The 16,629-nt window shown below is 41.9% G+C and overlaps 1 protein-coding gene across 1 annotated transcript in view; it reads right to left on the reverse strand.

The window, feature by feature from the left end:
* The window catches only part of LRBA (LPS-responsive vesicle trafficking, beach and anchor containing), a 144,480-nt gene extending 128,028 nt beyond the window's left edge, over positions 1 to 16,452 (reverse strand). The window contains exon 1 of the mRNA XM_010159865.1: positions 16,210 to 16,452. Within this exon, the coding sequence (XP_010158167.1) occupies positions 16,210 to 16,446 (237 nt within the window). The 5' untranslated portion in view covers positions 16,447 to 16,452. The remainder of the gene's footprint in view (positions 1 to 16,209) is intronic.
* Positions 16,453 to 16,629: the final 177 nt, after the last annotated feature.

Genomic DNA, 16,629 nt, shown 5'->3' on the forward strand with positions numbered 1-16,629 from the left:
GGCTGTCAACCAGGCCCCTAAACAGGCCAGAGTCAGTCCTTCAGAAGTCCAAGGGAGCAGTTTTGCTGACCTCCCTCCTTACTGCGCCAAGAATCAAAAACTATCATCTCATGACTGGTATGCCCAAAACAGCCTTCAATCACCACATCACCCAAAATTCCTTCTCTGCTGACAAACAGCAGGTCCAGCCAGGCACTGATCAAAGAACCAAAAATTCTTCCAGTGACACCAGTCTTGGAGCCAGGTATTGATCTGCTGGCTCTTCCCATGTCTTCTCTCATCATTCCCTGACAATGGGAGGATGGAGGAGAACATCACTTGTGCTCCTGATCCCCTACCAGTTGTCCCAATCACCCTCGGACTTCTTGTTGCAACTTCATCACTGCTACCTGAATTATCAGCAACAGAAAAATCTGATATCCCATGAAGATAGCTGTAAGATACCTGAAATGAATATGATTTCCTTCTTCCTTTCAAAGGCAAACGTAATTCATGCTTCACAGAAACACAATGCAAGAAGCATAATGAGGCAGCCAGGTACTAAATAGTCTTAACTCTCCTTAAATTCCAAGTAGAAAGCATAGTATAATCTGCTGGGCTGAGAAGTGGAAGTCCAATATAACTATCCTCCTTTTGTAGCTCCCAACTCTGTTTCCTAGTCGCCTGACTCCGCCCAGCAGAAAACACACATTTGCTGCTGCTTCCAAAGCAGCAAGAGCCTGTGTGTTGGAAGAGTTTATCTGAACAAAGGCTGAACCCACACATGCCTCTGGGACACAGTATCCTACAGTGGCTGCAAAAAATTAGATCTTCAGAGTAAAACCTTAAAGGTTTCTTGAAAGGGAAGACATCAGGTAATCTTAACATATGAATCACTGATTCTTAAAAGCAACTTTTCAATTGTTTTAACATCTCTAGTCTTCACTTTAAAATCCTGACATTTCATCTGAAAGAACACAATTATTGCTCATTTTCAGAGCTTCAAAGATGAAGATTTGTAATTTAACCCAAGTGACGCAGTCCAGAAGTAAAGATGCCACTGACTTACACCTGGACCATTTTACAGGGAGAAAATGGACAACAACTTTCCAAATGTTTCTAAATAGTTAATTTATAAACTCCTATAAGCTTCTGCAGCTCAAGCTTTTTATTGCCAACAGTGAACCTACATTGCGGATTGTAAAAGCGAATGATACAAAAACGCAAAGACAGAACTTCTGTGGCGGGTTGACGCTGGCTGGAGGCCAGGTATCCACCAAGCCACTCTATCACTCCCCTCCTCAGGGTGAGAAAAAAACATAACAGAAGGCTCATGGGTTGAGATAAGGACAGGGAGACATCACTCATCAAATACTGTCATGGGCAAAACAAACTCAACTTGGGGAAATAAATTTAACTTATTACCAGAGTAGGATAATGAGAAATTAAACCAATTCTTAAAATACCTTCCCTCCACCCCTCATTTTCTCTATCTCCTCCCCCTGTGCAGCACAGAGGGACAGGGAATGGGGGTTGTGGTCAGTTCATCACATGCTGTCTCTGCTGCTCTTTCCTACTCAGGGGGAGGACCCCTCACACTCTGCCCCTGCTCCAGCATGGGGTCCCTCCCACAGGAGACAGTCCTCCATGAGTTTCTCACACGAGCCCTTCCCATGGCCTGCAGTTCTTCACAAACTGCTCCAGTGTGGGTCCCTTCCATGCAGTGCGGTCCTTCAGGAACAAACTGCTCCAGCGCGCATCCCCCGCGCGGTCGTAAGTCCTGCCAGCCTGGGATCCTCTCCCCATAGGGCCACAGGTCTTGCCAGGAGCCTGTTAGCGTGGGCTTCCCATGGGGTCACAGCCTCCTTCAGACATCTACCTGCACTGGCATGGGACCCTCCCCAGGCCGAAGGGGGGTCTCTGCTCTGCTCCCCTGTGACCCTCCATGCCTGCAGAAGCACAGCCTGCCCTCTCCCCACAGGCTGCAGGGGAACCTCTGTCCCAGGCACCTGGAGCACCTCCTCCCCCTCCTTCACTGACCTTGGTATCTGCAGAATTGTTTCTCTCACATTCTTGCTCCTTTCTTCAGCTGCAGTTGCAGTTTCTGTCCCTCACCCTTCTTAAACAAGTTATCCCAGAGGCACTACCACCCTCTCTGATGGGCTCAGCCTTGGCCAGCAGTGGCTCCACCTTGGAACTGGCTGGCACGGGTTCTGTTGGACATGGGGGAAGCTTCTGGCACCTTCTCACAGAAGTCACCCCTGCAGCCCCCCTGCTGCAAAAACCTTGCCACACAAACCCAATACAACTTCCTATTGACTTATGTTGTCATTAGAATAAAGGAGCGATTTTGAAACACCTCTTGATGGAGCAGCACAGAAAGCACAGGAGGAAGGAAGGTATCTTCCAACAGCAGTGACTGTTGCATGCTCTTGCCTTCAGGCACTTTAGTTTACATCACCTATGCAAAATTATCACTACCTTCAGTTCTGCCAATTCTCTGCAGTCCTATACATGAATGCTTCCAAAACAAGTAGCTCCTGTACAGTAGAAGTAGCTTTTTCTAGTGCCTTGCTACTCTATGTATGCTTATAATCTTGTAAAAAATTTGGACCTTCATTCCTCTTCCTAGGAAACTTACATTTAACTAAAACTGCGGCATCAGTCACGACCACCCACTTGGAGCAAGTAAGACTTGGGTCAGTCTGCAGACACTTTGTTGCACCTAATGGTGAAGAGGAAAGAGCCCAGCCTGACTCTTAGGGGCCCTGCTATGTTTACAGAATGAGCAAATAAAAATAACACTTTCTTCTCCTTGCTTTTAAACCACCCATCTTTGATATAGAATTCATTCAAGCAAGAGGCATGAATTATTTCAAAGAGGAGTATGCTCCTCCATAATACCAAATACAGTGACTAATGAAACACCTTACTGGCTCACAGAACATGGAACCACACCGTACAGAGATCATGACCACAGCATTACACATAAAGCACTGCCTGGAGACAAAAAAAACTAACCTATCACCACCCTTAGGTAACTAATATTTAATTAATATAATCACCATACATACATTTCATTATTACTTTGACACCACAGTTCATTTAATCAGGGATGGCTAGCTTGCATGCTGGTAATGGACCATAGCTCCTCTTGCCCAAACTATGAACATCTTTAAACAAAGGCATCTTGGCCTTCAAAATTCTGGATTAAGTTTGAGGTTCAGGCACTTCTGAACATAAGAATTTGCACATATAACTGCAGCAATTGAGAAATCAATGCCTGTTTCAAGAATTTGTATGTGCTTTCAAGCACTTTTTTCCAACGTGCACAGTAAGGTCACAGGCAAACAAACCCATTTAGAGGTATCCTTGATAAACAAAACAGAATTCTAACTACATCTCTAGCCTCATATATGCAACAATAGATCCATACAAAATATTAAAGCTGACCCTTATAAGTTGTAAAACTGAGTACTCGACTGGAAGAAAAATACAAACATGTATTTAAAGCTGTTCACCTCCTACCTCATATACCCATGTTTAACAGGAAACTGAAGCATCAAGATCACCTCTAACTCAGTGCTACGTAAGTCAAAGGCACTGCCAACCCCCAGAAGACATACAGAAAGTGTATTCCAAAACTAAAGGGCTATTCCACAAAACAGGTGTCACATGCCAGAAAATGGTCATTAAGCCTGTGCCTGACTAGTCCTATTGTCAGTAAAATGAAACATTACTACACTGAAATGCACACAGAAGGCCACCAAATTTGGCAGGCACGATTTGCCATGTTGGCTGCCACCAATCATCTCTGTTTTCCATGTTCCTTAGCACAGTTTCCAGGAGGATCTGTTCCTTGACCTTGCCAGGCACAGAGGTGAGACTGAGTGGCTTGTAGTTCCCCAAGTCTTCCTTTCTTCCCTTTTCAAAAAGTTATGTTTAAAAAGTTATAAAAAAGTTATGTTTCCCCTTTTCCAGTCAATAGAAACTTCACCAGTCTGCCACAATTTTTCTAACATGACCGACAGTGACATAATCGTGACATTCAGACAACCAGAATTTGATTTCAAAAGTTTGGATTTGAAACAAATAGTTTGTAATCAAGTTTTACTACGGCACAGTTACAGTAATTAAACTAAACTGTTAATGTGTAATGTTATTTTAAGACAATTTCTTTGGGCTGAGTTAGGTTGCTCCTCTAAAACGTTACCTCTACCTCTATTCATACGACTGGAATTGAAAGACATCCCAACAACTCTTTGCGTATCTAATTTAAAACCCCTCTGAACATTTCCATCTTTAAAGTGCTAAGAAAAACAGGAAAGGCACAAGATTGTTAGCTCCCAAGTGAAAGACAGGACACAGAAGTACTAAGTAGACTCCTAAAACAAGATCTAGTTGGAAACAGGGATACTGCTTTTCTGCAAAATGACAGCACCATCCAGAAGCAAGAAACCCAGGCTTCTGTCATCTAAATTCTGTGTTTTTGAAATCCTGTCTAACCAACCCTGGTGATCTTTCAGTCACCAGAAAAATCTGTCCACGTGAAGCCAATTCACCTTCCAGGAAGGAAATCTTTATGCTATACAGAATCCTCAAAACTTTACTAAAGCACTAACATGCAGGCAAGAAATCCACTGTCTTCCAGCTCCAAACCTTTCCTGTCATATATGAATGACTGCAGAACCTTATTCAACACCTTAACCACAAGGTCTGAGACTTGTTTCTTTCTATGCCTCCTCCCCATACCCACAAATCTGGCATTCTTTGCTGTATATGAACCTGGCCTTCTCAGAAGAGGCATTACAAGGTGTCCCCTTACAAGCCCCTTACACCACCATCGCTATGCACTCCTGACAAATGGCAATTTGAACCTCTTCCTACTAAGGATCAGGGTGGCTTTCATTTCCTGCATAGGTGAGACTTTACTAAGCCAGCAAAATTCCCAAAGAGCAATATACATTTCACTTTAAAAGCAGCACACAGGAAGGGTACAAGTCTTTAGTGCCGGGTCTCAGATGAGTCATGGAATAAACATCTCCCCAAAGGCAATACCCGGCCAGTCAGCTGATCCTGCAGCACACGGTGGCATTCACAGCTCCCCAGCCCACGACAGAACCCAGCCAGTGCTCAGGACTCAAGTTTGCAGCCCAGGACTAGGGCAGCAGGGTCATGGAAGAGAGGAGGGGAGCACAGAAAGGACAAGCAGAGTATCCCGGTGTGAGGTTAAACAGTAGATAACCTAGCATGGCACAAGATTGAGACCTTACTTCTGAGAAAAAACTGGGTAAGAAAACAAGACAATCTTTTCCCCATGAGCTTACTGATTTGCATAAATGGGAAACTGCTGGCACAGTTTCTGTCCCAGAGAACCCTTTTCACAGCACTTGAGTTTTGCACTGGCACCACTGCTACCTGGTGTAAAAGCCTGAAGTGTGAAGAACATCACAGCTTCAGAAGGTGACCCTTGGCTGTAGATTACAAAGCCAACAGAGAACTTCCTGCAATCCCAGTTGAAATATCCATTCCCAACATCTCAGTCTTCTCCCATTCTATAACATCAGCAATATATTAAACACACAGCTCCCCATCTCATGTTAGCTATTTCAAAATTCTAAAAATGCAGTCACAGTTACTTGGTTTCATAGTCATATCAGATAACAGAAAGTCAGGCATTACAGCACCTAAATTATACACTGGAACCAAATCCTACAGTACAACTAAGCTTCCATTAGAGAGAGAGAAAGGAAAAAGCTTGCAAGTTCTTTTCAACCAAGATCACAACCAAAACTACAGACAAATCACATGCTTAGTTTCAACAAAAACATTAGCAGGAGGCAGATGCTGACTGGACTGATAGTTTCCATTTGTTGATTTAACAGTCATGCACCATTACCAACATTAGTCATTTGGCTCCTATTCTCCCCCGATTGCATTGTTTTAAGTCTTATCAGCAATTCTACTTCTGTATCATTGGCCATTCTTTTGAACTTACGTCTATCATTCCAAATAAAGAACCTTGGGGTGGGGAGGGTGAGTGGTATTGGGTTTTTTAAGCACTACTTGATTCCAAGGTCCACCTCAGTCATTAATAATCATGCAAAAAAACCATTAATTGTCCTTAGAAACACAGCTTTAATCCAGAGAAGCGCAAGCATCATAACTTAAAGACTTCTCTAATAACAGAGTACTAAAACTCAAAAGCTGCAGGATCTGCAAAGCCTTTATTAAACAATTCTACAGCAACAGGTATTCTACCAAACAGCTCCCCACCCTCCCCCATCCCAATCATATTTGAGAAAGCAAAATGATGCTACCAGTTCATTGCTGCCCTAATAGTAAGAGAAATTGCTCTCCCACAGCAGTGACCATCTCACCTCCTGCTTACTGGTGCCTCTAGCCTTTCAGCGTTCCCAAAAGAGAATAAGCAAGCTACACATCACCCTATGCACTGTTACAGTTACTGGTTTACACGGCTAATCCAGTATAAAACCAGAAATTATGAGTATCTAAGCGGGGCAAATCCAACAGACTTCATTTCATTGATTCATTTCTGTAACTTCTGTCCATACCACAGAGAAAAACCGCTGATGGCACAGTGGGGAGGCAGGGGCAGGATTGATGCAAACACACATAACACGCTTCCATAGAACAGATGAGCCTTAAGAGGTTACTCTGGGTTTGACTTCCAGTTGCCAAGGAAAGCTAACCCAGTAGTTCTGAGTGTTGCCTTCTTCAGCTGCATCAGCAAAATCCAACGCTTTTTTGCCTGAACAACTCACTTCCAGCTTTTCAAACAAAACATAATCTGAATTTGCTGCATAGTGCGTATGAATTTTTTCAGCCAGATGTATGTGGAATACAAAAACGCCAACAGAACTACTCATACGCAGGCTGGAGAAAAGAGACTTGCAGCTCAAACTCACAGAGGACTTTACAGAAGGCAACAGAGCACATCCTTCTCCCACTAGCTATTCTCATTTAAATACCACTTCAAGGCAGCTATTAACAAGAAAATCATGCCTGGGACATAGCTTCTCCCACCTGCCCGGTTATTACTAGAGGAATGCAGTGCAATGGAAGGCATTAGGTTTTCTTCTCCACAGATTTGTTTCTATTTAGAAACTACTTATGGCTATTTGTAAAGCTTTGGAATCTAAAGCATTGTAGCAATGCAAGCTCTTCACGCATTTCAAGAAGCTTCTGGTCAGCACAAAGCCTACAGTATCTCAGGAAAAGGTACAATGGCAACCCATGTAGCATCATTATTTAATGAATTTCATTTCAGCAGTTGTGCAACAATACATCTCGACTGCTATCTGCTCTAAATATGCAGCACTGCATACTGGAAACTACAGTCTCCACTGGCCACACACTGTATTAAAAAAGCAGGTGGCAATAGTATCCTGTTTTATGCAAATGAACTACAGCCCTCAGATTCCTGGCAAATGGCCCAGAGCTCCCAGACAAAGCCCGAAGGTTTCCCAGACTAAAAATAATGACCAAACTAGGTTTTGGACAGGCAGTAATATGCTCTAGCAGGATCCCAAGTCTAACAGAAAAATCCAGAATTAGTTAAAGCAGAAATGTAATCTAAATTAGGACATTAGTAATTAGGTCAAGCTAATACCAAAAACCATCATGCAAAATGTTACGAAGAGGCCAGCAAGGCCTCTAGGGGCTGAAGAAGACATTCGAATGGCAAAAAGTCAGCTAACTATAATTAGTGATTATGAACAAAAACTTTCTTCCACATTGACCTATTTAAAATAAATAGAAGCTCGTTAAAAATATATGCAAAGGTTTAATGCATGCAAGACTGAATTTCACAGAAAATATTCTTAAAAATACTCTGGTTTATACACAGAAACACCAAAGGTAGCAAGTAGCTATTTCGCACCCAATAAAAAAAACATACAGTTTACTTAATGTGTGCAACAGATTAAAGCTTCCTCCTTAAGGTTCCTAAAAAACTTCATGACCACATAAAGACAGAAATTCTAAAAGCTTTAAGTTACCAATTTATCTAGTAAAAAACCCCAAAAAGTCAGAACACCACATCAAGTGGAACACAGTTCAGAATGACTGCAGGTTCCCCAATAGGTGGTAAAACAAATATACAGACAGTGAAAGAAACCACAGAGAGCTCATTTTTATCTCTCATCAGATTTGAAATCTTAACACACACCAAAAAAAAACAATTGCAGGATGATTTTCAGAACACTGGGACTTCTCAGCAAACTTCAGCGCCTGAATGTACAATTAACTAGACACTGAGTACTAAACACCATACCAAACCAATACTGCCTTAAAAAAGAATTAAGCAAATACCTCATCTCTGATTTTCCTCAATCCCCAGTATTTGTCCAGTACAGCCACTTCAAAAAACTTCTCTTCACTCACACTCCTCTTGAATCTGCACACTTTGGTTCATCCCTCCAATAATCTTTCAACAGACATGAATAATTATCTATTTTTATCTCACTCCACAACATCCAGCCTTTGTAGCAACCTTGACATGCCATCCACCTATTTCCCTGATGCTTTTGACTCATTTCATTTTATTCCCTAATCCGCAAATGCTTTTCCTGAGCCAGTCCATATGGTCACTACATTACAGTGCTATCTGCACTACTGGGTCAGGCAAATGGTCCATCTAGCGCAGTATTGTCTGACAGAGGTGATACGAAATACTGCTTAGAGAGAGCCAAGCAGTCACGATAGATACCTGACTCTCTCTCCTTTGTTACAGGACACCAACTAGAAAAAATCTGTCACTGAACTGATGCATTCCCCTCTGCGGGGGAATTCTAAGTATGCTATGAAGAGATTTTAAACAGGCTTACTTGTAGAACAGTCTGCTAATTAAAAATTGTCTACCAAATATTGCATTATTAAGACATGACATATGCAAATGCCAGGTTCATCCTTACTTTTTTAGCTTTAAGTTTATACAGAGCCTACTAATGGCAGTACAGGATGCCAACACTTCTGGAAAAAACAGAGCACATGTCATTCACGGGCTTTCATAGACACTTGAAACTTCCGATTGGTCACAAAAGGCTATAAAAATTGGCCAGTTAGAGGAAGAGTGAGAAAAACTGAACATTCTCCTGTGTGGTCTCAGGATTTTGGCCTCAATATTTTTTTGGCCTATGTGTTTTAAGTTGCAGTCATGTGAGTTGATGCCACAGCCAAAATACAAATCAGGTCCTCTGCAGAGTCACCTCCTAAATCATCAGCATATCTAATCCAAGACTTCCATTACCATCTCACTTACTACATTCCATGCCTTTCTCAATTGACCACAAGATTCCCCTAAATTCCTACACTTACTATGCAGGGTGATATTTCCACCTACTACAAAGTAATGTCCAAGCTGTGCCAATACCTGAAAAAAAAAAAAAATCCAACAATACACACCACTTCAATAGTAAGTGTAACTACTCAGAACACATTCTAGGAAGATGAAGGTGTGTAATTATTACTCTAAGTGAAGGACAAGTGGCTCCTATTATTCAACGGTTTTGAGTAAAGTACACAATTTTAGGTAAAATCTGGTGAAAGACATCTCTCAGACTCATTTAGTCAGCTGAACTTACCAAAAATCATCATCTACTGTTACCAGAGCCCAAACCAGATGCCTCATGCCAAAACCATGAAGATGACTTGGAATCAAGGAGTCTAAATTCACTCATCAAACTGGGCACAAGCCTCCCACCGTAAAGGGGTCAGCAAGAAGTTGGCATCTGATGGATTTTATAAAAACGACGTTGAGAGAGATTTGGAGGCATCACAGGTCTTTTGCTAAATTCCCCTCATTCACCAAGAGTAAAACCATGCATGACCACGAAGACAGCTGACTGTTCGATTTACTGTGATTTAAAAAAAAAAAAAAAAAACAAAAAACACACCACCAACAACAAGGAAAACCCCAACACTACAAGCTTGACCCAGCTAAACCCACAGTCTTACCTTATCATCTGCACTGTAAATGGACAGAAGTGACTGAACTAGGATAACTCTAGCCAGAGGTGTACTTCCTGGGAACCTACTAGGGGAGACTGCACATATTCAGAAACACACAATATTCAGCGATGCTCTAGAAACTATCTGCTACTCTCACTTGCCATCAGCGCCGACAAATTTATATAGAAAACAAATCCTAGTATTGTCTAAAACCATACAGTAAGGTAATGAAAACAATGCATTGCTATGGAGACTTTTACGATGCATTTTTACTACTGTAATACATTTGATTCTATCAGCATTAGCTTTGGGGGTTTTCTACAAGACGCTACATGCAAAAAACCATCTGTGACCAGAGATGAAAAAAGGGGAATTTCTACTTCATAAAATCCATTATACTAGCATCTCAGAAGCCTTCATACCAAATTAGGAACCTGTTGTATCAGCAGGTGATGCCATTAGCTTTCAATATGAATAACGATAAAGAATTTATAGTGCAGAAACCATAGCAATAGAGACATGACAAAAAAGAGCAGAGGGCACATGAGCAGAAGGCAAACAAGTGGCAGCCCTGACATTTATCTGAGATTTGTCCTATAAAAACAAGCCAAGTGGGGTTGGGGGAAGAAGGTTACTTTAAAAAGAAGAAACAAAGGAAGTAAACAGTAGGAACTTTTAAAAGTCATATTGATTTTTCTTTGTGGGTTAAGTCTGGCAGATGTGAGAAAAGTAACAAATTAAGATTTTAAAGTAATTTTAGTCTTTGCTCCTCCAATCCAATTATTTTTCCTCCAAAGGTGCTAGAAATCTTAGGGTTTTTTCTCATTTGCACTTCATCACTAGGGGACTCTTGTTGAGTACCTTATAATCCACGAGTGGAATCAGAAACAACAGCACATTCTTGTCACCAAAGAGACAGACACAACATTTATTTAAAAGGTCTTTGCAACACAGACTGAGGGGAAAAAAAAAGAACCAAAACAAATACCTGTATCTGTATTACAGTCAATAGAAAAATTAGAAGTGCTAAAGCTTTTTAAAACCAAATTGGCTTAGAGCAAGGCAGGGCATTTCTTTAGAAAAGAGCAGAAAGTCTAGAATATCTGTTGTCTCTATACACTGGTCGACTTGAGACCTGAGTAAGTTCTGGCATGAAGTCCCCATGCTGAATTATACCAACACGCCAGAGAGGGGACAATAGCCGTACAGTCATCTGCTTGAAGCACCGCAGAATTTTGCCAGAAATCCATTTTCCACTGTAAGCCTATTAATGCAGGATAGTTAACCCCTGCACATACAGCATTCATTATGAACAAAACACTTGTCTTTCAGTAGGTACAGGGCTCTCACTGACAAGGATCTCCAGTGACCTAAGTTTTATATATAAACAAGAAACTTGCAATAACTTGGAAACAAGACAACATTGACATATGATACAAGACAAGGCCGTTCAGAATAGAGTAGAGAAGAAGCTCCACACAAACATTTCATGTAGAAAAGATTTGCAGAACCTCCTGTATTTCCAATGCTGGTTGTATAGTCCGGAACAGAATTCATTCTCTACATATGAAAACTTTAGGTTCTAAAGATCTTCTTTGACACTAGCAGCCCTGTACTGTAACTAATAATACATATATATACACACGTTTTTCAAGTTTTGCCAATTGCTGAATTATTTTTACTACTCTATTTGAAAGTTTCTTCATTAGTAGGAGGTCACCTCATCTTTCTGTTTTACTATGAAAAACAGGTCGCTATTTTAAGCTAGTAACAGATTCCACTGTAAATAATTTATTTTTCCATTCTACTATCTTCTCCTACCAGAAGATTTTTTATTTTAACAAATGAAGGGGGGAGGGGGCCAAGGGCAGACATGAGGTAATGAACAGGAACACACCTGATTTGTATACAAAGGAAATTCAGGGAGTTATCACTGTCCAAAGTCAATTAAAAATATAATTCACAAAGCATGAGCAATGTATACCCATAGTTGAGCTTACTGTGCAACACAAAAGTAACAGAACAGATTAATACTTGAACATGAATGTGCTCTCCAAGTTTTTCACAGAATAATAAGCCTTCCTAAAGTCAGTATTTTCCCTCTCAATTTAAAAAAAGTGCTGCAATACATAAAGCCATATCTAACACGAGCTGGAAAGCTAGGTTCTCAGAGAATACTGACCAAAACAGAGCAGATCAATTTGAGTATTTCTAGGAGTAGAATTTCCAGATACAATCAAATTAGACTACTAGGTTTCTGATGCATGCTAGAAGTGAGTTCACTAAGCACTCTGTTACACTGTTGGACAGAGAAAACATTACAGGTGGTTCTCACCTCCAAGATCCAACACTGGGGATTGCAGAAGTCATTTGCTCAAGGAATAAGGACCACACAAGCTTTAATTTCTTTAATAAGCAGCAGGTCAATTACTGTGCACTTCAGACTTTTGACCTTCTGAGTCTTTCACACATAAAGCATGACCACCTTTTATACCCTTAAAAATGAGGAACATGCAGACAGCACTTTGGGCTCAACTCGCCCTCACAAAAAAAAGAAACGCACCATAACCTCCATATCCTACAGCAAGCTTGAAAAGCATAATTAGAATCATAGAATGGTTTGGGTTGGAAGGGACCTTAAAGACCACCTAGTTCCAACCCCCTTGTCATGGCCAGGGACATCTTTCACTAGACCAGGTTGCTCAAAGCCACATCCAGCCTGGCCTTGAAGACAGACAGGGATGGGGCATCCACAACATCTCTGGGCAACCTGTTCCAGTGCCTCACCACCCTCTCCGGGAAGAACTTCTTCCTGACACCTAATCTAAACCTCCCCACTTTCAATTTAAACCCGTTCCCCCTTGTCCTGTCACTACCGGCCCTTGTAAAGAGTCCCCTCCCAGCTTCCTTGTAGGCCACTTTCAGGTACTGGAAGGCTGCAAAAAGGTCTCCCCGGAGCCTTCTCTTCTCCAGGCTGAACAAGCCCAGTTCTCGCAGCCTTTCATCATAGGAGAGGTGCTTCAGCCCTCTGATCATCTTTGTGGCCTCCTCTGGACTCGTTCCAACCAGTCTATATCCTTCCAATGCTGAGGGCCCCACAGCTGGATGCAGCACTCCAGGTGGGGGCTGAAAAGAGCGGAGGAGAGGGGCAGAATCCCCTCCCTCAACCTGCTGGCCACACTTCTCCTGAGGCAGCCCAGAATACAGTTGGCTTTCTGTGCTGCCAGCGCACACTGCCGGCTCATGTTCAGCTTTTCATGCTTGCTCAAAAACTGAAAATTAGGTCAGCTAACCTCCTTTTTAAAAACCAAACTCTTCAGGTTTGAGGGTGGTTATGCTATGAAGAATAGGTATGTAAAAACATACCTATTTTGACACAGATTTGCCCAGCCTTCCTTCCACTCTGGTCTAAGGATGTCTCACTTCAGTGACCAAAAAAATCCCCCAAACACCACACATCTCCTCCTTCCAAAGTACAAGAAGCAAGCTACCTGATTTCTGCTAACACCACTGAGGGAGTGCCGTTATGAGTCACCAGACTGAATGAAACCAAATAGGAGGGGTTATGTCGGGCTTAACCCCATGAGTAGCAGCAGATCACAGCACTGTTTCCATAGCCCCAGCTGCACCTGCACACACATGAGTAAACTCGCTCCAACAACTATTGGGAAACCAACTACCAGAAGAGCCATAGCTAAGAATCACTTTTTCAGATAAAGGTTAAACCTTTCCTGCATAGACACAGAGAAAACTAAGTACACCATTGTTAACCAGTGCTTCACATCCCTAAATTCTGAACAGTGTGACTTCAGAGATATTAATCAACAAAACAAAGAGGTCGCAGCTAACGACTGAACAGAGGCAGAACTTGATGACAGATGGATGAATATCACTTTGTGGGGAGATCTCATTATCCCAGGAGTCAGCTTAACAATTTGTACCAAAAAAAAAAAAAAATCCAGAAAATAGATGCTTTCTGTAACAAAAACTGAGTTAGGTGGCTGGTTTGATTTCTTTTTTTAACCATTCCAGTTTTAATAAAACCACAGAACATCGAGACATCTTCTCCTTCCAAATTAGTCACCAGTAGTTATGTTTTCCTGGGACTCAAAGAAATCAAGGTACCTACTTTTTTTTTTTTTTTACTATTGCTCAAAAATTTGGATTTTGTTCTCATGTAATCCAGGTGAAGTGTCCTTACTACCAAACGACCGGTTGTTTCATGATAGCTGTCAACGGACTACGTCTGCTCTGATAAAATAACATGGTGTGGGAGCATGAACTTTAGGCTCCCACATAGTAAGCAGGTGTGCTGGAAGAGTTGGGGAATCTTCTCGGAGACATCAGGGATGCTGTTTCACTTGCAGAAAAAGTGAAAACAGATTTTCTAAGTTTTCCAGGACCAGAAACGCTCCCCTACTCCTGTTTGGGAAATACAGATCCAGGAGAATGCAGTCCACAGGCCAAATCTCTTAAATCTAAAACTGAGGATTCTCTGAATCAAGCTGAAGTTGTTGTCCCTCTCTTCTCCAAAATAGAGCAGTAAAAGAAACCCAGGATCAGGGAGCTTTTTAAATTTTAATTATTCTGCTGACCCTCTTTGCTGCCATAAAATACACCTCCAGTACACCGCTCAAAAGCCCACGCTAGAAACAAAGGCAAATTTAATACGCTCGTGAACAGTTTCCCCTCACAGAAGTGTCCTAAATCGTAAACTACCAGAATTTCCTTCTGATCCTCATGTCCATATATCTGAGCACTGGGGTTCGTCAGACAATTGTCAAGTGGACTCTAAGTAACTTAAATCACTTCCTCATACTTGAAGCATCCACAAAACCTCTGATCTGCACTTCATTTTTGCCAGTACTGCAATTCCTCTATATTGAGACTTTAATCCAAACAATTTAGACAATTACATTCTGTTAGTACGAAAATACTCACAAAAATAAACATTCATTATAACCCAAGAAGATAACAACAAAAAAACATTAAGCAGACACAGCACACAAATATTCAGTGATCGTTAAAACTTGTGCGTAGCAAAGAATACTACTAACAAAATAACTGAAACGCAAAGAGTATTTAGAAAACAGCATGCCTTTTGCGTGAACTTCCCTTGTTACCGAGCTTTATATTACTATGCGCTCTCACTTCCTGGTTTGTCAGAAACCACACTGTTTTAAAGTCAAAGGTGCTCACTAAAAGGAAGAAGGAAGAACCATGAGTACTTTAGAGATGTTTTGAGACCTCTGAAAAGTGCTAGAGTATCTTTGTAAACTTAAGGACAGTTTTTTCTCCTAATGGTTGGTCTCTTCCAGCAAGCAAACATTAATAACTACCCTAGTTCTTTTAAATGCGGCCCAAGAAGTTCAACAGTATATGTTTGCAGCTTTGACAGGAAAAGTGGTATCCTCAGTTTTTAGCAAGATCAGTCATGAAATATTAAATATTTCCATACTGTATTCAAAAAAAGCACCTACCTAATTCATTAATAAAAAAGGACAGTGAATCATAGAATCATAGAATCACTGGGTTGGAAAAGCCCTTAGAGATCATCCAGTCCAACCGTATCTGTCCACCACTACACCATATCTCTCAGCACCTCATCCACCCGTCTCTTAAAACACATCCAGGGATGGTGACTCCACCACCTCCCTGGGCAGCCTGTTCCAGTGTGTGATAACCCTTTCGGTGAAGAACTTCTTCCTTACGTCACGTTCTAACTGAAGCCACGTTCTAACTCTTCCCAAGAAGCAGAGGAAGTAAAGCATGTGAACGAACTGCTCCCTGACTCCCCCCATCCCTGCAGAGAGAACACGAAAGTTCTGCGTACTTCCAAAGCAAATGAGAAGCAAAATGGGACATAAACATCTTCATGGAAAAAGTTGTTTTGGCTTAAAACAACAACGTGTGTGATTTGATGACAGTTTGAGTTACTAAATCAACATTTAACTCTCTTGTTGAGTACACCTGTTGAACATTTAAACATTATACTTCTCAGTTCTAAATAAAGCAACAATTTATCTGAGGCAAACTAAGCAGGATGTTGTTTAGAGTTGTTTCAAGCCTAAATGTATATAGAGAGGCTCATACGCTTGACTTTCAGCTTTTGTGATCTGTAAGCAAGAACCACCGAGCTGAAATCTGTAAGCATGTAAAAAACAAAAAATCAGAAAAATAACATCAGAAAAGCATGGCATTCTTCTGCACACATACACTGCTCTTTTCTCTCATGCCCAAAAAACACAATCAACTTACCAGATTAAAGACAGTTTCGACTATGTCTCTGTTGGACACTTCACCAACTTCCACCAGTCCTGTCAGCACAGCAAATTTCATCTTGATGCCTCGGATGGGGACTCCTGGATTCAAAGGCTGCAGCACACTTCCCCCTTCAGCAGCATTTCCTTCTTTTCCCGCTCCTCCTCCACTACCTCCTCCTCCTCCTCCATCATCACCTGTTGGCTGAACAACTTGTTTGTCTTCGCTCGCCATGGCTCGTTCACTTCGGGTTACGACTCGAAACGCCAGCGCCAGGCTCGCCGCTCCGGGAAGAAGGTAACGGGCGGCCCGCTGCCCCGCTTCAGCTCCGGCTCCGGGAGGAAACCCGCGCCCGGCGGGGAGGGGAGGGAGGCAGGGCGGGCGGGAGGACGCGCCCTCGGCGTCCCAGCTCTCCCC

The sequence above is a fragment of the Eurypyga helias genome, unplaced genomic scaffold (assembly GCF_000690775.1).
Source record: "Eurypyga helias isolate BGI_N326 unplaced genomic scaffold, ASM69077v1 scaffold371, whole genome shotgun sequence".
NCBI classification, from domain to species: domain Eukaryota; kingdom Metazoa; phylum Chordata; class Aves; order Eurypygiformes; family Eurypygidae; genus Eurypyga; species Eurypyga helias.